This window comes from Anguilla anguilla, chromosome 17 (assembly GCF_013347855.1).
Source record: "Anguilla anguilla isolate fAngAng1 chromosome 17, fAngAng1.pri, whole genome shotgun sequence".
NCBI lineage: Eukaryota > Metazoa > Chordata > Actinopteri > Anguilliformes > Anguillidae > Anguilla > Anguilla anguilla.
Window position 1 is genome coordinate 27,847,046 of NC_049217.1, and position 23,219 is coordinate 27,870,264.

Here is a 23,219-nt window from a genome sequence, read left to right on the forward strand (position 1 = left end):
ATACACAGGGGGAAAAATGTTACAGTCATAAATCTACATACTTATCTGTACACACAGTGGAAGTGCATCAGTGCACCTTAATTTAATTTAATTGGTCTGCTATTGACAACCGGTAAATAAGAGGTACTAGCTATGCTCAGGTACTTCCCCAGGTATTCTCTGCCACTTCCCCAAAAGCCACACCTTTACCACCTTTATGGATGTTTGCTCTACACCCTGCAGAAGCTTAGTGAAATTGTGAAATGACCCATGAAATGTTGTTTACATGGGGAAATCGTACTGCCACATATGCAAATGACATTAATGCTACAGTACGTTGTTGGCAAAAATCCAGCATTTTGCTGGAACTGAATTGTGGAGCTATGCTGTAATATTTGTATTTTGATGGATTTACTGCCTAAAATACAAAGGCCTCAAAGTCTTTCTCACATGCTTTCACAAAAAAAACTTAACTGCACATTAATTAATCCAACAAAGAGTAGATGTAAAATATCCTTAATAAGCTCTATAACACTGTATGGAATTCTGGTGCTCAGAATATTGGCTATAGCACAGTTCTGCTCTATTGTGATGCCATTGGTAGTACTGTTACATGCCAGTATCAATGCATAGTATAAGAGTAGCTGTAAGCTCTTAATTCTGTCAGTGATCAAAACCAGTATTGTACCTGACTAAGGAGACACTGACTAAGGGAGACGTGTAATGGAGGAACCAGACTTCTGTGATGCTGATGACCTCAACTGTGACAGAAACTGGAACCAACATTCAGACACAGCAGAGACACTGAGTGACAGTGGCTCTGAGGCTGAAGAGTCAGAGACAGACATCTCGGAGGGAGGCGGGGCTCACGAGGGGACCTCACCCAAAGCTGAAACCAAACGGGAAGTGGATCTGAGGAAGTGTGTACCTGTGCAGTTTACTGCGTGCGATGTGGTCTCTGTGGGCGTGGCCAGGGCCGGCAGACACGGGGAGGAGATCGCGTGGGGTGGGGCGTTAGTCCAGTTAGTCCAGCAGCCCACCGTCCCAGCGCTGCAGAAGGAGGTGCGCGAGTTGGTAGCCACCAACTGGGAGCTTTGGGAGCGGCTGGAGTGGGAGAAGAGTGAGAGGGAGGCCCACCGGTGGCGGGCGCTGCAGGAGCTGGGCGACGTGCGCTGGGAGCTGTCCAAGAGCAAGGACCTGCTGGACGCCAGCGTCCGCCGGTGCGCCAAGGTCCAAGAGGGGAGCCCGAGCGTGCGGAGGGACGCGCCGAGCCTCGGCCCGACCCGGCTGGGCGAGGACGCCGCGCTCCCTGCGGAGGACGCGGACGGCGGTGCGGGCGTGGCCGCCGGCGGGGGGGCGGCTGAGCGGCTGGAGGCGACCGCGCGGGAGCTGAAGTCCCAGAATGCCGGGCTGAGGGCCAGAGCGGAGGACCTGAGCCGCATGGTCGCCGCGCTCTGGGAGGCGGCCGAGGAGGCGTGCGCGGTGACGAGCGGCCCAGCGGAGCTGCCGCCGGCCGGGGAGGCGGGGGAGCGGCAGGAGGAGGCCCGGCAGGGCAGCACTGAGCATGTGCGAAACAAGCCTCAGGATAATGAGCAGGCGCGGGCGACAGTAAGGCAGGAATCCCCCAGAGGATCGATGGCCGAGGAGGAGTGGGCCAAGGAGGAGCAGGTCGAGAAGGAGCAGGTCGCTGGGGAGCAGGCTAAGGAGGAGCGGGCCGGGGGGGAGGCCACAGCCACAGCAAACACAGACCTCCTCGCGCTCCTCGCGCTGGAGAGGAGCGCAGGGGAGGAACGCCTTCGCCAGCTGGGCCGAGAGCTGGCCGACGCCCGGCAGGAGACGGAGTCGCTGACCGCCAGGCTGCGGGAGAGCGAGGGCCGGCGTGTCCACGCCTGCGGTTGCCTGAGCAACCTGAGGAGCTCGCTGGACGCCAGGGAGCGCGAGGCCAACGCCGCCGCCCAGAAGCTGATGGACGCCCTGTCGTCGGCCGCCGCGGCGGAGGGGGCCGCCCGCCGACTGGAGGAGTCGGTGCGGGCGCTGCAGCGAGAGAACGCCGCGCTGGCGAAGAGGGAGCGGGAGAAGGGCGTGGCGATCCGGCGGGAATGGGAGCGGGCCCAGCAGCTGCAGAAGGCCCTGTGGGAGCGGCTGGAGCAGCCGCTCGGCGCGCAGAGCATGCGCCTAAGACCGGGGGCGGAGCGAGCGGAGGGCCGCGCGGAGGGGAGGGGCGGAGGCGGGGGCGGGGGCAAGGCCGGAGGGGAGCAGCCAGGTCAGCCCCAGGAGGCGGAGAAGAACGGCGACCAGCAGGGGGAGCTGTGCGGCCCGCCGCCCCTGATGCAGCGGAGAGAGGCGGAGCTCTCCCTGCGCACCCACAATGCACCACGGCAGGCCGGCAAATGCGTCTGAGCCGCCAGCCAGGCTGGCCTGCAGCGCCCCCTGGTGTTGCATATCCCACGCTTGGAGATCGAGCTGGAGCTCTACCACTGCCGTGGGGGTGCGTCGGCTCACAACCCGTAAATTCTACCACATGCAGCAGATTTGGTGCATGACATCATTTCCTGTATTCCTGCCCTTGACCATCTTTATTAACTTTTTTTAAAAAATGAAAGTAAGGAATAAAAATCAAAGGTTTAAACAATTGTGGACTGATATTCTCATTAAATATATTCCATTGGTGAAACTTAATTTTGAAGTGAGGTTTTCTGCTTCAAGTAGATAGTTTTTTTTGTACCTTGGGCAAAATAACTACCATAAGTACAAGAGTAAAAACATGTAAGTTGCTACACACGTGCATGATACTGTGAAGCTGAAACTGTCCCCAAAAAAGTCACAATACTCACAGGACTTCGTGTGCTTGCCCTTCTTGGCTCTGCCCCTCTTTTTAAAACTTCTGTTAAAGGCTGTGTCTTATTTTATTTCCTTAACTTTCAAAGAGTGACCAAAAATCTGACATCGAGCGCCGATCATAGTGCTGAGTCTGTTTAACCTGAACTAGAGAAGAGAACGTCCAACGGTAGAATATGTAAACTGTGCGCTCCAGTATCTGCTAAGCAAATGGGCAATGCAAAGCTCCAGGCTACATTCGTGCTACATGCTAACTGCTTGCACCCTATTTCCCACTTGTCTTGTGTGACATAATGTAATGACAATACAATTTTTTATTGCTACGAAATATATTCCGCTTGGCTGCACATTTTTTTTCTACCACTTTATTAATCAAGTACGGAACAAACAATTGACAGATAACAAATAGTTTTTCTATGCAGTAATTTAATAAAAACTGTTGGACTTTCAGATGTTTATACATCTTTGGAAAAATTATTAGTGCTATAAAAAGGGTCACAAGGAGAAAGTAGCCTAATTGGTTAAATATTGTTGTGCAGTAAACAAATGTATGCAATACTGCAGTCTATTCATAGGTGCAATGGAGGTACCACCTTAACTGAGAGAAATATAAATAGAAATTTTCATGAGAAAAATAAGGAAAATGTTGCCTACTTTTTGTGAATATCAGAGCACCAACCTGTCTAGCAGTTATGATTTTACACTAATTATTAGCAAGGCAACGAAATGCTTATCATACCATGCATTCTCCAGTAGATGGAGACACACTTTCGTTTCATTTCTGATGGCGTATACCCTCTGACTTCAAATTCAACCTCCACAGATGAAAACAAAGGCTAAAACCAAGACTGCGCGTTCCCTGCGTAGTCTTGGTTTTTATGAGTCACAATCCATGCAAAAGCAAACATTTGTGCAACAGTTAACACCTGCCATTCATGCATTAACTTTCATACAGCTGACAATGGGACTCAGCACAAAAACAAACATTTCAGTAAAATGGTGAAAACAAAACATTGTCTGTACTTTTGTCACACATTCATTTTTTGATCGCAAATCCAAATGCCTTAACTATGTCGGAAAAAAGCATATTTCACTCTTACTGTTACCATACTTCTGGGTTGCACTATAACAGTGTCTCTCAACCCTGGTCCTGGGGACCCACTGCCCTGCGTGTTTTAGATGTTTCCCTGCTCCAGCACACCTGATTCAAATGAATGGGTCGTCATCAAGCTCTGCAGAAGCCTGATAGCGACCCATTCATTTGAATCAGGTGTGTTGGAGCAGGGAGACATCTAAAACATGCAGGGCAGTGGGTCCCCAGGACCAGGGTTGAGAAACACTGCACTATAATGCTTAGGCTTAGTCAGACAACATTAGACAGCTCCAAGGTGTCCATATCCTGGTCTGGCCTTTAAGTTCCTGTCATCACAGGAAGCCTGCTGTGCCTACTACTAAAATGCAATCTGTGGGTGACAGAGCCTTTTCCTCAGCAAACCCTAACTTGTCTAACACCCTACCCCCACAGATTAGGAATTAGGACTCCCTCCCCACTTAAAAAAAAAAACCTAATTTTACAATCATTTCAAAATGCTTCATCAGATTGGATAAGTCTGCATCACGTCTATCTGTTTTTTCTTAGTTTCTTATATCACTTTTCCTTGTGTGCTACCATATAGTAGACTGCATAGTCTATTGTTCCTTTCAATTATTATTATTATTATTATTATTATTATTAATTTGAATCGCATCATTGCATTTGATAGCAATTATGCACGTATGCTGTGTTTTATTCTGTAGGGTACACTTCTCATTAGAAACGCATAAAGCAAATGTATGGGGATGATTAATTTATTTATTTATTTATTGTACAGTGAAGTGAGCTTGAGCTAAAAAGATCAATTTTATTTATTCATATCCTGTAATAGACCACGAAAGTCGAGCAACTCGGATTTTTGTTTCTCTTCAGACGGAGTATGCAAACTATACAGGTTGGTGTGATACACCATGTGATAATTCTGGGCCAATAATGAACTATTCCATGCACGGGTGGTCTGTTTCCCAGTAGTCTGTTTCGCTGTCGGCGAAAGACTAACCCGGTTTGAACAGAAACTAAACAAGTGAACTTGAGTTGGTAGTTGGCTGCTAAAAATAATCATTCGAAGTATTGTAACGGAAAAAAGATAAGATAAAACTGGTGGTTTGTTGGTTGTCTGCGTGGCAGTAGTCCTGCGTGGATTACTGAGGAGGAGTCAACTGCTTACTTCCAAGGCTCACTCCCCTAAGGAAGTAGCTATCTGGTTGAGTAGTTTCTGTATGCAAGTTTGGATACAACAACAGCACATTAAGACATAGTTCATGAGATTTCACAGACGAATGCACACATCTATGACAAAGCGAGAATTCTCATCTTAAAGGGGCGGTGGATTCCAGTTTTTTTTTTTTTTAGAAATGAATATCTTATGGCCGATTTAAAAATACTTAATGCTAATTAAAATTTTTGGTTTACTTGGGTTTAGGATCAGTTTTATTTATTTTACTCCTCTCGCCTCCGCTGTCCCGGCAGCGTTCTGACAAGTGTTCGGACGAAGTCGCATGAAAAAGAAAGAAATGTCCAGTAACGGCGATGCACCTGCTCCCGATTCGTAAGTAGCGAGCGGCGAACATATGGGACTGTTTTGAGTAGAACCTTCTCATGTTACCATTTATCGATAATACAAACAAACGACTTGGTAGCTGGTTAAATAGTTGAAAGGAAGTGTTAAACCACGCGGCTAGTTTGTGTAATTTGATGCAGATTTAGCCAAAAAATAATTTATATTTTTATGTACACAAGTGCACGTGGACCCTAAAAAAGCCCATCTTGGCTCAGAATTCCGCGCAGTTTATTTGACCACACGTTGCATTTGCAATTGACGAGCTCTAGTGTTAGGTGTAGCATGATGTATGCCCTTTAATTCTGGATACCTGGAAAGCCTGATCAAATCTTCTGTCACTGGAAACGTTCAAGAACTAAATGAATCGAGAGCCTTTACGTCTGTCACATCGTCTCATTTGAGTTCCTGTTGGATCCCCGTGCCTGCTGATTTGGATTTAAACTATGCAACAAGTTTGAGCGTTTTTCATTGAATTCTAATCTGTATTTGAACGTCACTTTACGTCCGTGCCTGCCATAGATTTACTATGAAAGAAGTATTTTGTCAGAGGCGTGTAAATCCTGCTTTTTTTGTCACATTGGAACAAAGCAAATATACAGTGGTTGTTTAACATAAGGACATAAGTACTCAAATTAATTTCAGAATGTATTAAGAATCCAAGATGCACAAGTGAACAAAATTTATTGGATGAAACATATTTACTTCCGTCTTTTAAGTTACACCTTTGATACGCAAAGTACCTGTTGCAGGTAACTGTGAGGTTTAGGCCTAGGAGGAACTTAAAATAACATGACCCATTTGTACCTGGCTTGTGAACAGTAGGCCTGGGCAAACCAATTTTAAATACTTACCACAATCATTCCTGCAGATTGCTAACCATTTAAAAAAGACCTATTTTTCACCAAAATTCAGGTACGAAAATTCTTCTTTTTTTCTGACATCCTTTGCTGAAAATTGTCAGGAATCTGGTGGAGTGTTTTTGACGCTTTACCAGCACCTGGAGTTAAGGTATTGTGAAATAGTTATTGGACGCAGGTGTGATGGACAGCGTGTGTGACTACTGTGGGGACTGTGAATGATTTACTTTGATCTGGCAGATCCCTGATGGCTGTGGGTATAATTCTGTATTCCCTTGGAGGTACTGTGGGTGAGGCACCCAAACGGTGTGTGTGTGTGTGTGTGTGTGAGTGAGTGAGTGTGAGAATGTTGCATGTGCATGTTAATGTGTGTGTGAATACTGCATGTGTGTGTGTGTGTGTGTGTGTGTGTGCGCGTGTGTAAATGCTACATGTGCGTGTGTATGTGTCTGTGTGTGAATGCTGCATGTGTGCGTTAATGTGCGTGAGTGAAAGCTCCATGTGCATTTTAATGCGTGTGTGTGTGTGTGTGTGTGTGTGAATGCTGCATGTGTGTGTGAACGCTGCTCTTACATGGGTTTTCGTGCCAGACCGGCACGGTCCAGGTTAAGTTTCCCCTGCCCAAGGGCCCAAAGTGTTCAGTGTTCGAGCCTCTGATCAGATTGCGGTTCAGCATCTGTGAAATGTCACCTGCGCCAGGTGCTCAGTTCCTTCAGTGCTCAGGTGTGCCTACAGTTCATGTTTGGTGTCAGAGTGGGTTTCAGTAAGGAAGTGATAATGTGTGCATGTACATATGCAGGTGTTCAGGCCTATGTGTGATCACTTCAAGCTATTTCCTTTGTTCGTTTCCTTTGATATTATTCTATTAACCATTTTCATAATGCCTGGGAAGTTTTGTGGACTACAGATCCCATGATGCATTTGTGTAATTTGTGTAATGTAATAGTTTGGTTAAGCTGTACTTCCCATCATGCCTTGAGAATATTGTAGTTGAAAAGCTGTTTGCATTCATATGTGTGTATTTGGGGCATAGAGTGACATGGGGTCGTCTCTGTCTCCAGCTCTACACGCATTTCCCTGCAGGCCTGTCTGGAGGAGTGCTCAGAGGCAGTGGATCTCTTCCTCAACAATCACTTCACCGAGAGTCTGGAAAAGCTACGGCCGCGGTGAGAGCAACCCCCCTCTGCTCTCTTCATTCTTCTTCCTCCCTAATATCCATCTCCTCCTCCTCCTCTTCCCTCCCTGTCCCCAACATCCACCTCCTTCTCCTCTTCCCTCCCCGTCCCCAACATCCCTCTCCTCTCCCACTTCCCTCCCCATCCCCAACATCCCTCTCATCTCATCTCCTTAATGTCTCCCTAATTTTTGTGAGCATGACTGGTAAGTTAATTTGAGGGGGATCGTGGGAAATGTAGTCCAGTGCAATGACTTTATTCACAATGGTTGACAGAGGAAGCATTTGTATGGACATCACTCAAGCTGAAGTGTATGCACCCCTGCACACCACTCACCAGGGATGCCAAGGAACACTTTTGCACTACAGTGTATTCCAGGAGAGCTAGCAGTGAGAGAGAGACATGGAGAGAGACATAGAGACCGAGAGAGTGGGGGAGAGAGAGAGAGAGAGACAGAGAGACAGACAGACAGACAGACAGAGTGAACGAGAGACACAGAGAGACTGAGGGAGAGAGACAGAGAAAGAGATGGAGACAGAGAGAGAGAAAGAGAAAGAGAGGGAGGCAGAGGGAGACAAACAGAGGTAGAGACTGGGAGAGAGATAGAGACAGAGACAGGGAGGGAGAGACAGAGAGAGATGGAGGGAGATAGAAAGACGGAGAGAGAGAGAGAGAGAGAGAGAGAGAGAGACAAGGGAGAGAGAGAGAGAGATGGAGGGAGATAGAAAGACGGAGAGAGAGAGAGAGAGAGAGAGAGAGACTGCTGCCTGTTCCCTCCTGTCATCCAGGATGTGGCTTGTTTGCCCAAGCTGACGCCCAGCAGCCCAGTTTACACTAGGGTGGGTCTGGGAGATTGAGTCAGAGGGATATGGCTGAGGCCATCTGTGGGGAGGGGGGTTTGGGGGGGGGTGGGTTTAAGGGGAGAAATGAAACGGGACGAGTGGAAGGGTGTCCTCCCTCTCGATGCTTACACACATCGTCTTTCCTTCGCCATGACCCCTGATGAGGCAGCGTTCTGAGCCTGACCCTGAGCTACAGGGACACAGGGAGGGCCCCGTCACTATTTCCATTGAGTGCTGCCCCAAACCCTGATATCACTTCATCATGGATTTATTCAGAGTCAGATCAACTCACTCTTATGCCAATATAGCAGTAGAGTTACATTGTGCACAAATCTGCTTTCTGTAAAAAGTTCAGAGATATACGTGTTTGTGTGTGCGCATTGTTTCAGGGTAAATGAGTGCATGTATCATGAGCTCTTATCGTGTGTTTGCGTGTGCGTGCATGCGTGTGCGTGTGCGCGTGTCGTGTGTGCGTGCGTGTGCGTCGTGTGTGTGTGTGTGCATTGTTTCAGTGTGAAAGAGAGCATGTACCACGCGCTCATGTACGCCACAGTGTTGGAGATGCAGGCCATGATGACCTTCGAGCATGATGACATCGTCCAGGCTGGGAACACCATGAAGAGCGCACAGGAGGTCTGCCAGAGGTGGGGACTGCTTCTCTCACACACACACACACACATGCACACACACACACACACACACACACATGCACACACACACACATGCACACACACACACACGTACACACACACACACACACACACACACACACACGTACACAAACACATGCACCCGCGCACACACATGCATGCAAACACACACGAGTGCACAGGAGGTCTGCCAGAGGTGGGGACAGCTTCTCTCACACACACACACACACACACACGCACATCACACACACGTACACAAACACATGCACCCGCGCACACACATGCATGCAAACACACACGAGCGCACAGGAGGTCTGCCATAGGTGGTGACTGCTTCTCAAACACACACACACACACACACACACACACACACACACACACACCTATATATGCTGACCCGAATTTACACTTTGTGTGTGCGCCCATGCACATGCACTTCAGATGCCAGCGCACGCACGCAAGCACGCACAGCCACACATGTTGACACGCGTTCGCTTCCGTGTGCCCGTGCACATGGGCTAGATCCTGGAAGCGTTACTGCGCCACCGAACCTTCCTGCCCCCGTGACACGCCCGCTACACACATCCCGGGCGGGGCGAACACTGAGAACCGCTCAGCGCACTTCCTGTCGGGCAGACAGAACGCGCGGGACACTGCGGAATGTTCTACCAAAAAAATGCTTTGGTTGATTTTTAAGGACAGGATAAGAAAAAAAAAAAAGAACACCCTGCAGGCAGTGTGTGGGTCTCCAGCGCCAGGTCTATTACCTGCACAGGTAGCACACCCCGGGCAGGTGCACAGGTGTAGACACACAGTACATGCCAGCGTAGACGCCCCCTGTGTGAGCCTGTGTAAAAAAAAAGCCCTGAGCCCCTCCCCTCGGGCTTGGCGATGTTGACTTTAGAGTGTCTGTTTGCTTTCGGCAGGCCCGTCAGCGTTAGTCACATGGTGCTTAGTCACATGGTTAGTCACATGGTGCTGGAGCTGGGAGAATGGTTCGTACCCCGCGCCCGTGTCATCTCTGCCCACTTATCCAGAGCGACTTACACAGCGTTTTACACAGCGTTTACATTGCATCCATTTACACACCTGGATGTATACTGAAGCGGCGCAGGTTAAGTACCTTTTGCTCAAGGGTACAACGGCATTTGTCCTACCTGCGGATTGAACCCGTGACCTTTGACCTATGTTTTATGTTTAGGCTTCGGCGACAAAGTGTCATACGGCAGAGTGTCGGCCGACAGAACTTTGTCGCACGACGTTTCGCATTTATAGTTCAGCGACAGTGCGCGTTGTTACTATAGCAACCAGATGCCAAGGCCAGCAGAGGTTTGTTTACATTCCGCGAAAAACGGCAGCGCCACTGACGTTTCTTTGTTTTTTCATGGTCTCGGTAGTCGGCCCTTGTAGATTTAGTAGTATATTTCCTCACCTCTTCGGCCAGCTTCTCCTCAAACTCGTTCATTTTGCTGGCTAGCTAGCTGTGCAAAACCGTCTTCATTCATAAAAACAAGTACGTAGTAAACTAGCGACGTCGCCATGGCAACCTTTTTGCCTTCGTTTCAGCCGTCCAATCACAGCCGAGCGACACTTATGACGGCGTCTGCAACCTTACAAAAATCAGCAGGTACGCGACACCCTGTCGCCGACCCTCTAAAAGTGTCGGCTTGACGTCAAAACTGTCGAATTTGCGTCGTTTTTGTCCCGCGACAGGTCGCACGACACTTTGTCTCCGAAGCGTAAATTAGCCAAGGTTACAAGACCAGTTCCTATGGAAGGCCATATGAGCAAAGAACGTGTTAACACGACTAAACTAATGTCCTGTTAACACGACATTAACGTCTCGTTGTTTGCTCAGATGGCCTTCCGTAAGTTCCTTACCCGTTGTACTTCACTGCCGCCTGTGTGCCATCCACCCAGCTGTGGGCCACACACCTCCCCTCTCCCTCCTTCATCAGCACATCAGCGTGTCAGTCAGACTGAAGATGTTGAGCCGTTGCTGTAGAGTGGAGCTCCGTCTTCCCCGGTACAGGATGCTGGTGCGTGGGGGGGCAGGCAGGTGGGGGGGAAATCTTAAATCTTATCCCCCTGAGCCTCGGAGCACAATCCCACAATCCCCCCTGCCTCGGGCGGAGTCGTCCACGGCTAAGCGAGGCGGTTTCCATGGCTACTGGCTGCTGGCTGTTGCTGATTGTGGCTGCGGGAATTTGACTGAGTTTGCATGAGCCCCGTGTACCGTCCGGCGTTAGCTGTTCTGACGGAGTGTGGCACAGTGGGTAAGGAACTGGGCTTGTAACCGAAAGGTCGCAGGTTCGATTCCCGGGTAAGGACACTGCCGTTGTCCCCTTGAGCAAGGTACTTAACCTGCACTGCTTCAGTATATATCCAGCTGTATAAATGGATACAATGTAAAGTGCTATGTAAAAAGTTGTGTAAGTCGCTCTGGATAAGAGCGTTTGCTAAATGCCTGTAATGTAATGTGTGTGAGGACCCAAAAGCAGCCATTATGTATGACATAATTGGTGCTGTAATTAAGGGACGTTCATGGCTTACAGCATTGCTGCCTAATCCAGTAATATCAGATTTGAGTGATTTGTCCAGTATTGAGGCTGTGGCTCCGTCCTGTTTCTAAGCCCACCGAGTACACCCACGGACATCGGTATCCACGCAAAAAAATAAAATAAAATAAAAAATAATCTTTTGGGTGAAAAAAAACTTCCACCGTGTTTGAGCTTCTGCTACTTTCCTTCAGTAATATTTAGAGAAAACAAACTCCCAAGGGTTACCTTTCAGAAGAGACAAGGGTTATGCCTGTAGTCAAAAGGGTAAATAAAATAGCAGCCATTTTATTTTGGTGATGTCATTTTCAGGCTTGTGTTTAGAAAAAAGGCGGGGTGCTACAGACGGGGTTACTGTATCAGCCAACGCGTTTGTGTTTCTGTTTCCCCAGGTTCAGGAGGAAGTCCTTGAGCTTGTCCAGTAAATCAGCAGGAGATGTCCTCACAGAAGGTAGAGCCTGCAGGTGCACTCCATGTTTGGAGAATAATAGGGAGGAACACCGTTTATTTATGTCATAAAATAAAAAAATTTTAAACTCACATATTTTTGTGAGTTGTTGGATAAATTAAATTCCGCTTTTGTGCGTGTTTGCGGGTGCATGCCTGTACGTGCTTGTGCGTGCGTGCCCTGTGTGGGTGTGTGTGTGTGTGTGTCCGTACGTGTGTGTGCGCGTGCGTGCGTGCGTGCGTGCGTGCGTGTCCTGTGTGGGTGTGTGTGTGTGTGTGTCCGTACGTGTGTGTGCGCGCGCGTGCGTGCGTGCGTGCGTCTGTGTCTTCCCTCACAGAGCAGCTGCATGCTGAAGCGTGCTACGCTGAGTGCTTACTCCACAGGGCCGCCCTCACGTTCTTACAGGTGAGCTGAAATAAACTAACTGAAGCCCCATTACAGCAGAGAGCCCCGTAGCGATGTGCGTGACATCACTGTGTGAAAGGCTAACCTTTCAATTAGCGCCAGACCTATAGCACAGGAGCTCTGAAGTGACTTTAACTCCAAAAGATGAGTTCAATTAAGCAATTAAGGGCCATAGTGCAAAACCACCAACGGACCCTGCGGCCCTCGTGGACTGGAGTTTCCCCTTCCTGATGTAGCACCCGTCTAACTGGGCATTGAGAATAATCCTGTGTTCTCTGGAAAAGGTCAACGGGCGAGGAACATTGTGCGCCTTACCCTAAAAGCTAAGATTTTCTACATCCACCCAAACCCTGTCCTGAACATGTCTCTGTGTATGAGCAGTCCACCTTTTATGCATGTGAAGCTAAATTTGGTGCAGTAGCCAAAGTGATTGAACTGTCCTGCAAAAAGGCTTTTAGCCCTGTGCAAACAGGCGTGTATATTCAGTTAAGCAATACGGCGTGAGCTGCTGTGCTGTATCGTGAACACAGTCATGCCTACAGGGATGTACAGTGTACAGTCATGACTACAGGGGTGTACAGTGTAGTCATGACAACAGGGGTGTTGTTAGGCGACGCTGTTATGAAACAACGCTTTCATAAAACGGTTACAGCATATCGAAACAGTTAATTCATAATTAATCGATGACACAGTATTATTAATTTTGTAATATTATTTTTAAGTAACGGGTGTGTGCGGAGTGATACTGTTTACATACAGGCTGTTTGTTTAACTGTCACTCTATTACAATCACTGTAGATCGCAGTCTCAGCCAATCGGCATCCAGGATCAAAAAACAACTCATTTTATGAAATGTTTACAGTTACGTGAAAAAGAGATTTAGGCACGCCCAGGAGGTTTGTAGTCACATCCAGTTGGAGCTGCATGTAGAACTCGTTTGGACAGCCTGTTTCACCTGTTTTCCATCTCCTGTTTACATTACATTACAGGCATTTAGCAGACGCTCTTATCCAGAGTGACTTACACAACTTTTACATAGAGTTTACATTGCATTTATACAGCTGGATGTATACTGAAGCGATACAGGTTAAGTACCTTGCCTAGTACCGTGTCCTACCGGGGAATCGAACCTGCGATCTTTAGGTTACAAGACCAGCTTCTAACCCATTACACTACACTGCTGCCTGCCGTCCTCTCTTTCAGCAGGTTCATTCCTCTTGGTTCCTTAGACTGTTTTATTCCTTCCTCTTCCTTTAGGACGAGAACATGGTGAATTTCATCAAAGGAGGAATCAAAGTGCGCAACAGCTACCTGATTTACAAGTACGCGTCCCAGGGGGGGAGGTGGGGGTGGGGGTGGGGGGGGTGGGAGGGTGTCTGAAAGGGAGAATCCCGGACCAGGAGTCATTTTTTACTCTCCCTCTATTTGTGAGTGAGGACCGCTGGTGCAGAATCCTCCCACGCTCATTCAGCACATTATCCAAAATCATTTTTCATATTTCAAAACAGAAGACTCGGAACAATGGGTTGGGGAAGAGTAAAACTTTTTAATGACAAAGCATGGGTCAAGATCGGGGGGGGGAAGTGCAAATCTTCCGTTTTTTTTTGTTGAGCCTGGTTGTAGAATTCTGTAATCGGTTTTTTTGTTGTTGTTTTGGTGAATGAGTACGTGCCGCGTGCTGCCGGTGTTTACTTCCTCCTTTGGTTTTCATTCAGGGACCTCCACACTTTCATCCAGTCACACGCCTCGCACAGAGGACCCAACCACCTTCACCTGGAGGGAGGGGTGTCCTTCGGGATTGGAGCTTTCAACTTGGTACGTCCCAGAAGTGCGTTCATGTAAATTATTTTAATGCGTAAATATACGAGTTCCTGCGTGAACTTGTAGAACCAGGGGTGCCCGGTCTTATCCGAAAAGGGCCTGTGTGGGTGTTGGTTTTCGTTGCAGCCCAGCACTGCGACATCGGATTCAATAAATTAACTAACAATTAAGTCTTCAGTCAAGACCTTGGTGAGAAAAATCAGGTCTCTTAGCAAGAACAAAAATGTGGACCCACACCAGCCCTTTTTGGGTAAGATTGGACACCCCTGCTTTAGATGGTCTGTATTGATGATGATGGGGGGGGGGGGGTCTGTGTGTCCTGGGAGTGATTGGAGAGTCAGTCAGACTCCCATAATGCACCACTCTATTTTTGTATCCTCCCAGGCCCTCTCTCTGTTTCCTCCTCGTATTCTCAGACTTCTGGAGTTTGCTGGATTCTCTGGAGATAAGGTACACTGTGGTTTGGTCTCTTGCCGGCAGAGTTTGTGTAAATGTACGTATAAGTGTTTGGTCTTGCACTCAGAATGTGCCCTTGTCTACATACGTATCATGTCTCTCACCCGATATAGTGATCTGCCGAAGAAGATAATCTGCTTCTGCTTGCTTATGTGAACACAGTTGTGCATAATTATGAGTACAGGAGTATTGTCTCTGTCTATGTCCCCGTCTCTCTGTCTCTCTCTCTTGCTCTCTCTCTCCCTCCTTATCTCTCTCACTCTCTCTCTCTGTTGCTCTCTCTCGCCCTCTCTCTCTTTGTTGCTCTCTCTCTCTCTCTCCATCTCTCCCCCCCTCTCTCTGTTGCTCTCTCATTCCCCCCCCCCTCAGGAGTACGGCCTGTCGAAGCTGCACGATGGCGCCACCTCGATGAACCTGCGCTCCATGCTGTGTGTGCTGCTGCTGCTCTGCCACTACACCTTCCTGTCCTTCATCCTGGGTAATCCACCGTGTGCATCTCCCACAGTTCACTAACACTGCATAGCATTATCCTGTAACACTTCCCAATAAGAATGTTTTTTTTTTTTTTTAAATGGAAAAATGTTTTAATTGAAAAAAACACACACACGTCTTTCCAGTATTGCTGTCCTCTATTGGGCCCTATCCAATGACAGGGCCCCTGAAGTCTCCTCCCTCCCCCTCAGTTTGTGCCAGTCTGTGACCTCATCCGTCTGTGTCCTCGCCTGTCTGTCCTCACCTGTCTGTATCTCCCTGTAGGGACAGGTGAGGGGGACGTGGACGACGCCGAGAGGCTTCTGAAACCATTCCTGGTTCGATACCCACGTGTGAGTGACATCACTCTGCCTGCTACACACTCACACACACACACAGGCACACACACACTCACACACTCTCTCACACACACACACACACACACACTCACACACTCACACACACACACACAGACGCACGCACACACACACACACACACATACACACACACACACAGATGCACACACACATACGCACAGAGACACACTCACACACACACAGACGCACGCTCACACTCACACACACACATACAGGCACACACACATACACACACACACACACACACACACACACACACACACACAGACGCACACACACACATACACACAGACACACACTCACACACACACAGACGCACGCTCACGCACACACACACACACAGATACAGACACACACTGAACCAAAATCACAGGGGCAATTTCCAGTTCTATGCTTCTGACGATCTGGCCAGTTACCCATCACCCCACAGGGCAGTCGCAGTCGGCAGTGGTTTAGGGTCGGACCTGCCCAGAAAACTGGGTCAGCTTACCAAAGCAGTGATGTCATATAAGGTCTCTGTCTCTCCTCTGCAGGGTGCTATATTCTTATTTTTTGCAGGGAGAGCAGAGGAGATCAAAGGGAACATTGATGAGGTGAGGCTCTAGTGTTTAATTCTGTTGTTCAGTTTCAGTCAGAGCTGTCTGTGGCTCACGCTGGCGTTTAAACTGATAAGCATACTCTCCAGAACTTTCGTGAATGTACGCTGTGAAAAGGCACTAAGGACTTGACTGTGAACTTTTCGAGAGATTCATAGAATAGTTCTTCTCCAAGGCAATAATCACTTATAGAAATTATGCTGGAGCTTACTAAATGCATTGCTGTGAAAATTTATCTTGACAGAGTGTTTTGTAGCTGTAGTTTAAATTTCTGTTTGTCTTCTGTGTGTATTCTTTTCCCTGATACCAATCCAAGTTGGTACTAATTGGTGCTCTGACCCTCCCTTCCAGGCGGTGGCGCTGTTTGAAGATGGCTGCAGGGCTCAGCAGGCTTGGAAGCAGTTCCACCACATGTGCTACTGGGAGCTGATGTGGTGCTTCACGTACAAACGCATCTGGAAGATGGCGTACTTCTACGCCGACCTGCTCAGCCAGGAGAGCCGCTGGTCCAAGGTGAGGGCTGGCAGCAGCTGCAGTGCATGCTGGGTTTTGTAGGAAGGGTCCTTGGACCAGTGATGACACATTCTGGGTGTTCTTCAGGGGGGGAAAAGTAAGCTGTGTCTACTCTAGCAAAACTAAGCATTACTTTTACTAGCATGTTAAAGGCATATTATGCAGGATGTCCTACTTGAAAATATAAAATAACCATGCATTAATATGCGCAGTCTGCCTGCTCCAGCTGCGTAAGCTGCGCTGTCTGCCTGCTCCAGCTGCATTAAGTTGAGCAGTCCACCAGTGACTCTGACTGGACTACAGAGGTCACGTGTGCCAGCGTAGATTTGCAGCAGATGTGGCAGGGATGCGTGTGTGTGTGTGTGTGTGTGTGTGTGTGTGCTCCTCTGACTGGGCTGTGTGTAGCTCTGACTGGGCTGTGTGCTCCTCTGACTGGTCACTCCCGCAGGCCATGTACGTGTACATGAAGGCAGCCTACCTCAGCATGCTGCCCCCGGAGGAAGCCCGGCCGTTCGGTGACAACGAGGTGGATCTCTTCAGGTACTAACGCTCGTGTGAGGAACACACTGAGGCCCTACCACTGGGCTGTGTGTCGGGAGTTAGGGGTACGCGTGTGAGGCGTGGAGCCTGACTGGGGTGTACGTGGTGGTTTTGTGGGGGTAAGTTTCCTCTCTGCCTCTCAGACAGGTGCCCGCTTTCAAGCAGAAGATTGCCGGGAAGTCTCCGCCCACGGAGAAGTTCGCCATACGCAAGGCCCGGCGCTACAAGGCCTGCAGCCCTGTCAGACTCCCGGTGCCTGTACTGGTAAGAGTCCCTGTGCCTGTACTGGTAAGAGTCTCTGTGCCTGTGCTGGTAAGAGTCCGTGTGCCTGTACTGGTAAGAGTTTCTGTGTCTGTACTGGTAAGATTCTCAGTGCCTGCAGCCCTGTCAGACTCCCGGTGCCTGTACTGGTAAGAGTCCCTGTGCCTGTACTGGTAAGAGTCTCTGTGCCTGTACTGGTAAGAGTCCCTGTGCCTGTACTGGTAAGTGTCCCAGTGCCTGTACTGGTAAGAGTCTTTGTCCTTGTACTGGTAAGAGTCTCTGTGCTTGTACTGGTAAGACTCCCGGTGCCTGTACTGGTAAGTGTCCCAGTGCCTGTACTGGTAAGAATCCATGCCACAGTGTGTCATGTCTCCATCTTCTATTATACCTCCATTAAAATGAAATGGTTTTCACACCTTTCTCAAACATCCAGGACAGGCTGCAGTGCATTGGTTCTTTAACACACTGGTAACACGGAAGCATGTCTGAAATGGGCCATCATAGACAATGGATTTGTGTCAGGCATATAGTAAAATGTGAATGCATAATACATTTAAACAGCCATAGCATTACTAAGCACATGTAAACTATAAATGTGTTCATTTGTCATTTTGGAATTTATGGGAAAAAATATTGTTAAGAATATTACTTTCCTCATTTTGCTGAGACCTCTTTCACCGCCTGTGATGTAGAGTTGGGGGCAGGTCTGATCGCCCGTTTCCTGTTTGTGAAATGTGTCTATACAACAGGAAATGATGTACATGTGGAACGGTTTCACCATGATACGCAAGAGGCCTGAACTCACTAAGGGTATGATGGAGACGCTGGTGGAAGCGGAGCGCGCCCTGCGGGATAATCCCGGTACTGCACCCTGAATGCACCTCTGGCTGTAGAGCTGACTTAGCACTGCTTCTCGGTTTACGCACAACCGTTTTTGGATGACCACTGTTTTCCCCACAGTGAATAAGTATACCGTAGAGTATACCATGTTGTAACCTAAAGGTCACAGGTTCGATTCCCCGGTAGGACACTGCCATTGTACCCTTGAGCAAGGTACTTAACCTGCATTGCTTCAGTATAGATCCAGCTGTATAGAATGGATTGCAATGTAAATGCTATGTAAAAAAAAAAAGTTTTGTTGTGTAAGTCACTCTGGATAAGAGTGTTTGCTAAATGCCTGTAATGTAGATGACCACTGTTTTTCCCACAGTAAATGAGTATAATGTTTTTCCCACAGTGAATGAGTACACGGTAGATGACCACTGCGTGATTCAGCTGTTGAAGGGACTATGCTTGAAAAACCAGGGGCAGACTCAGGCAGCAGAGGAGTGCTTCAACAGCGTGTACAGCAGGTGAGACGATCGCCATTTTACACACACACACACACACACACACACACACACACACCCCTTTTCCTTTTCATACTCTACTGCATCTACATGATGTCTACCTCTTTCCCTAGGAAGATCATAAGGTCACCTTTTTAACAGTAGTTGGTATTTTGCATTCCCTGCCCCTGACAATTTTCCGAAAACCAGAGTAATGCTGCAGTGGAATGCATTCGCATTTCTAGTTCTCCAAATTTTGCAGAGCACACTGCTTCTGGGATTAGAAATGACACACAGGTTAATAGCACAGGTTGATGTGCAGGTTCCTTACAGGGAAGGGAGTGGAGGCAAGCCTGCAGACTGAATAACGCAAGTAAAAAGAATACAAGTGAACTGTATAAATAGTGTTGTTTCTTTATGCGTAAACATTATATATGGGAAGCAAGCAGACAGGTGTGTATTGTAAAAAAAATAATTTAAAAAAAATTAATTAAAAATTTTTTAAAAACTTTTACATTTGAAAGCATAGGGAATACTGCTGACCTGAGTGGTTTCCTTTTTCTCCGTTTGCAGCGAGAAGAAGATAAAGTTTGACCACTACCTGGTGCCCAACGCCCTGCTGGAGCTCAGCCTGCTCTACGTGGACCTGGGCCGCAGGGAGCTGGCCGTCAAACTACTGCAGAAAGCCAAGTGAGTACTGCACGTGTGGCGCCCCCTGCTGGTCACATCGCCAACACGCGCTTCTGTAGTCAGAGCCATCCAGCAGTGCTTTTTTTTGCGGGGAGGGACTGCCTGCTGCGAGTATTACCTACCAGGCTGTTTTGGATTTTTGACTAACCCCTTATTGGGGTTAAATCACCGTGATAATGGCAGTTAACTCCACTCAAGTGTGATTGTTCTTGCTACACACATTCTGTCTTCCGCATGTGGGCTGATTCCATTTAAGTCAATTTTTCGATGTAAATAAAATTTTCCCATTTGGACAAATTGACCCCAACCCTGTCGTGTGCACCATTCCCTATCATTTCAACTGCCTCAATCCCCCGCCCCCCCCCCACACAGGAACAACTACAAGGAGTACTCCATGGAGTCACGCACCCAGTTCAGAATTCACGCTGCGCTCTCCAAGCTACAGGCTGACACGAACGAAACAGAAGAGAGCACTGAACTGTGAGGAGCAACTGCCCTGAGGCCTGCTCACATCCCTGAGCCCTGCCCACATCCCTGAGCCCCACTTACACCCCTGAGCTTCGCCCACATCCCTGAGCGCCACCCACACCCTAAGCCCCGCCTACATCCCTGGGCCACATGCCCCTGAGCCCCCACCCACATCCCTGCTGGCTCCCCACCCATTTCCCCTTCATGGCTGTCCTCAGCACTGCCCAGCATACTTCAACAAAAAAGGAATGTTTCCGACTCAGTCTGCTCCCGTCCGCCGCCAATGGATAATGGTCTTCCAGTGACTGGCACAGCTGTGTCCAATAGAAGAGACTTGCGCTGGATCATGACGCCATCGCTGAGCCAACGTTTGAACAGCTTACTGGTCAAAGCCACAGCCACTGTACAGGCAGCCATTTTCAGACCGCCATTCAGATGTACCAACAGTTTTGTTGCTTGTAGTTAGTCGACAGATTTTTTTCCCCCCATTTGTAATTTATGGAAAGCTCATGTAACATGTTGTGATCAATTAATTTGTAACTAATTTGTAGACTTTTGTTCAAAAATGTTAAAATCGCACACTTTTCATAGAACCATATTACAGGGACTAACTAATCCGTCTCTGTGGATATGTATGTAGCGATGAAAACACGACAGTGTGCTTGCACTGTATGGAATACTGCTCCTGGCCTGAAAACACTACTATCCTAAGAGCTTTTAAAGATGTGCCATTGTCTTCCCTGAATGTCAGTAAAGAATGATTTTTCTGTGAAGGTAAGATGGAATAATGTAGATGTAGCCAAGTTCTTACATTTTCAATTAATATTTATTTATCTTTTATCTCCATAAAAAACACGAGGAGCTAGCTAATCAACCAAAACAATTCAATTCCTTGTTTGTATAATAAATTGAGAATTTTCCCATTTGTGTGTGCATACTGAATTAACTCACCTCTTGTCATACATTTATAGGTGTAGCGGCTATCCGCATGAGCACTTATTACTGTACCGTACACACAGCAAGTTCATGTACAGATAGGCCATTAGAGACTGGTGAGGGGGAAGATTTGTGGTCATGTAAGCAGACTCTTTGCCTTAACCAGATGGTAAGCTCTGTATTGTTAACACTGAAAGCTGTGTTTGGCCCGGTCATAAAATAAACGAGCAAAGCCAGAGCTCACATAGGGGTTTAGCATCATGTTACTGTAAACCAGGGGTCTTGGAGGGCCAGTGATATTTCTCCTTGTTGTTCCATCCAGGCTTGGTCACAAGACTCTGAGCGATTAAAAGCCTGGACCTGAACATTCAGAGCCTGAATGTTGACATGCTGTGTACCTCCAAAGCATGGTCACCTGGTTCATTCAGCCTAATAACACAAGCAAGTAGTTTGAGGTTTGGGTGAAGCACAAAAACCAGGAACATCTCTGGAACTCCAGGACCAGAGTTGCCTACCCCTCAATGATCTGAACATAAAGTAGAGCAGGGGGTGTCAAATTCCAGTCCTGGGGGGGGTGGGGGGGTCGCAGTGTCTGCAGGTATTTCTCCCATCCAATTAAGGCTTTGAAAACAAACAAAGTGTGTGTACTCTTCAGCTCAAGGGTGCGAAGTTCCACTCTTTATTTGATTAGTTCAGTCATATCTGGATCTGACAGTTGTATAAGCACCAACTACAGCTGTAGACTGCAAAGGCATCCTGAAGATTTCACTGCACTCATAGTTTATAGATCTGTCAGAAAAATTAAGTTATGTGTTTGGAACAAAACCATCACACAGCCCAGTCCTCCAGGACTAGAGTTATCCACGCGTGCTTCAGCCAATCAGTTACTTAATCACTCCGGCTGAAACACGCCTAAAACCACTCGGAAGTGTGGCTCTACTGGACAGGGGTTTGACACTCATGAAGTAAGGATCTGGGTTTCTCCAAGAGATCAGTTAAGGTTGCTGAAATAAACTATGGTTTTTACGGAAAAAAAAACCAGCGGACACGGTGGGTTTCCAGGACCAGGACTGAAAAACACTGAACCAGATGACATTACCCTGGGGATTAACAACAACAGTATGGACAACCCTGACTACAAGCAAGTGCATTTTAACTGGGAGCTGTTGAAAAAAAAGGCGAATATAATTACTTTTATATTAGGAAACATGTCAAAGTTCTCTATATACAAAACCCGTCGGAAGTCAACTCAATCGTATATTAACAACAATAGCCCGCTAGCGCACACAGTTGCATAGCTAGCTATTGGGGACGGCAGTAGGAGCATCCGGGCCAGCCGCTGCAGCCCGTTCCTCTTCTCTCTTCCGACGTTTTAGTAGTTTTCTTTTCTTTGCTTCTTCCTTTTCGATTTCCTTCAGCATTTCCTGGAATTTGGCACTGCGTGGGTCCAGTGCGTAGCCGTAACGCGCTCTAGCCTCAGCGAGCAACAGGTCCCGTCGGGCTTTCTCCTCTTTCTTCTTCAGTTTTTCTTCGCGTGATTCCCGTCGCCAATCCGCCACCATCTTGGGCATGTTTGCCATATTAGTGGCAATCAGCTTTTCTCTGAAATAGACAATGGAATAGGCGAACTTAATATGCACAGGACCATACCACGAGAACCAGGTACATCTGTGTTGACGTCTATAAACATAACTACCATCTACTAACCCATCTACTATGTTCGGAATTAGAACTACACAATTATTACGCCACAAATTCAGTAGCGCTCCCTGCATCACATTTGTATCCTGCTACATAGCAAACGTTAATGTTATGCGCCTTGAAACAGGCGCCTAACATTAACGTATACTAGGTAGCAGGCTACAAATCTTATGCACAGAGCCAAGTGACAATCCAGGTTACGCTACTCTGTTACCTGGCCAGACGTTTCTTCGCCTTCTCATTTTCCTTTGCGGTGACGTTTGACAGAATCTGCTCCAGAGGTGGGTGCCATTCTTTCTCCTCAGCAATCAACGCTTCCAACTCATCCGGACCGGGCCACAGTTTTGCCACATCAACGCCAGAGGCCGAACCGTAGCGTCCGAACAGCTTGCGGTCATACTTGGTTGTCTTTTGCCATTCAGGGGTCTTCTCGCTCCCTTTGTCAGGGATGTAAGGGTCCTTGATATTTAGTTTTAGAGGCTTTGGATTGTAGTTTGCAATCTGTAATAAGGACCCACATAGTGGTGTACCAGGATTTAAAGATTTAGTAGCGGAAATCCCTCTAAAAACCCCAGGCAACGCCAACCTCCTGCAAAGAACGGAGGCCGCCATTTTCCTTCCCAGCCGTCAGTTTAAGGACCCTTCTCTTGTGAT

The 23,219-nt window shown here is 47.9% G+C and overlaps 2 protein-coding genes across 6 annotated transcripts; one reads left to right on the top strand and one right to left on the bottom strand.

Annotated features, from left to right (window-relative positions):
* The first annotated feature begins 4,857 nt into the window (after positions 1–4,857).
* On the top strand, positions 4,858–20,851 carry zgc:158403 (tetratricopeptide repeat protein 39A). 4 transcript variants are annotated; one of them, XM_035398696.1, is made up of 19 exons: positions 4,858–5,114; positions 5,334–5,459; positions 7,390–7,494; positions 8,858–8,989; positions 11,946–12,004; positions 12,339–12,406; positions 13,664–13,728; positions 14,122–14,221; positions 14,612–14,677; positions 15,053–15,161; positions 15,440–15,507; positions 16,066–16,125; positions 16,480–16,641; positions 17,090–17,181; positions 17,325–17,445; positions 18,192–18,303; positions 18,680–18,794; positions 19,344–19,460; positions 19,833–19,944. In XM_035398696.1, exons 2-19 carry the CDS (start codon positions 5,410–5,412, stop codon positions 19,942–19,944), a joined length of 1,713 nt encoding a protein of 570 aa, XP_035254587.1. In that variant the 5' UTR covers positions 4,858–5,114; positions 5,334–5,409. The 4 variants fall into 4 exon arrangements, with proteins under 4 accessions (XP_035254587.1, XP_035254588.1, XP_035254589.1 ...); XM_035398697.1 differs by having other exon boundaries at positions 5,381–5,459; XM_035398698.1 differs by having other exon boundaries at positions 4,858–5,459; positions 19,833–20,851.
* gadd45gip1 (growth arrest and DNA-damage-inducible, gamma interacting protein 1) lies at positions 20,736–23,219 on the bottom strand. 2 transcript variants are annotated; one of them, XR_004763112.1, is made up of 3 exons: positions 22,780–23,219; positions 22,065–22,466; positions 20,736–21,207 (listed from the first exon to the last, which is right to left on the bottom strand). XR_004763112.1 is itself a non-coding variant. In XM_035398702.1 (2 exons), the coding sequence occupies exons 1-2, from the start codon at positions 23,175–23,177 to the stop codon at positions 22,163–22,165; spliced, it is 702 nt and encodes a 233-aa protein (XP_035254593.1). In that variant the 5' UTR covers positions 23,178–23,219; the 3' UTR covers positions 21,134–22,162. The 2 variants fall into 2 exon arrangements, 1 of the variants encoding a protein (XP_035254593.1); XM_035398702.1 differs by having other exon boundaries at positions 21,134–22,466.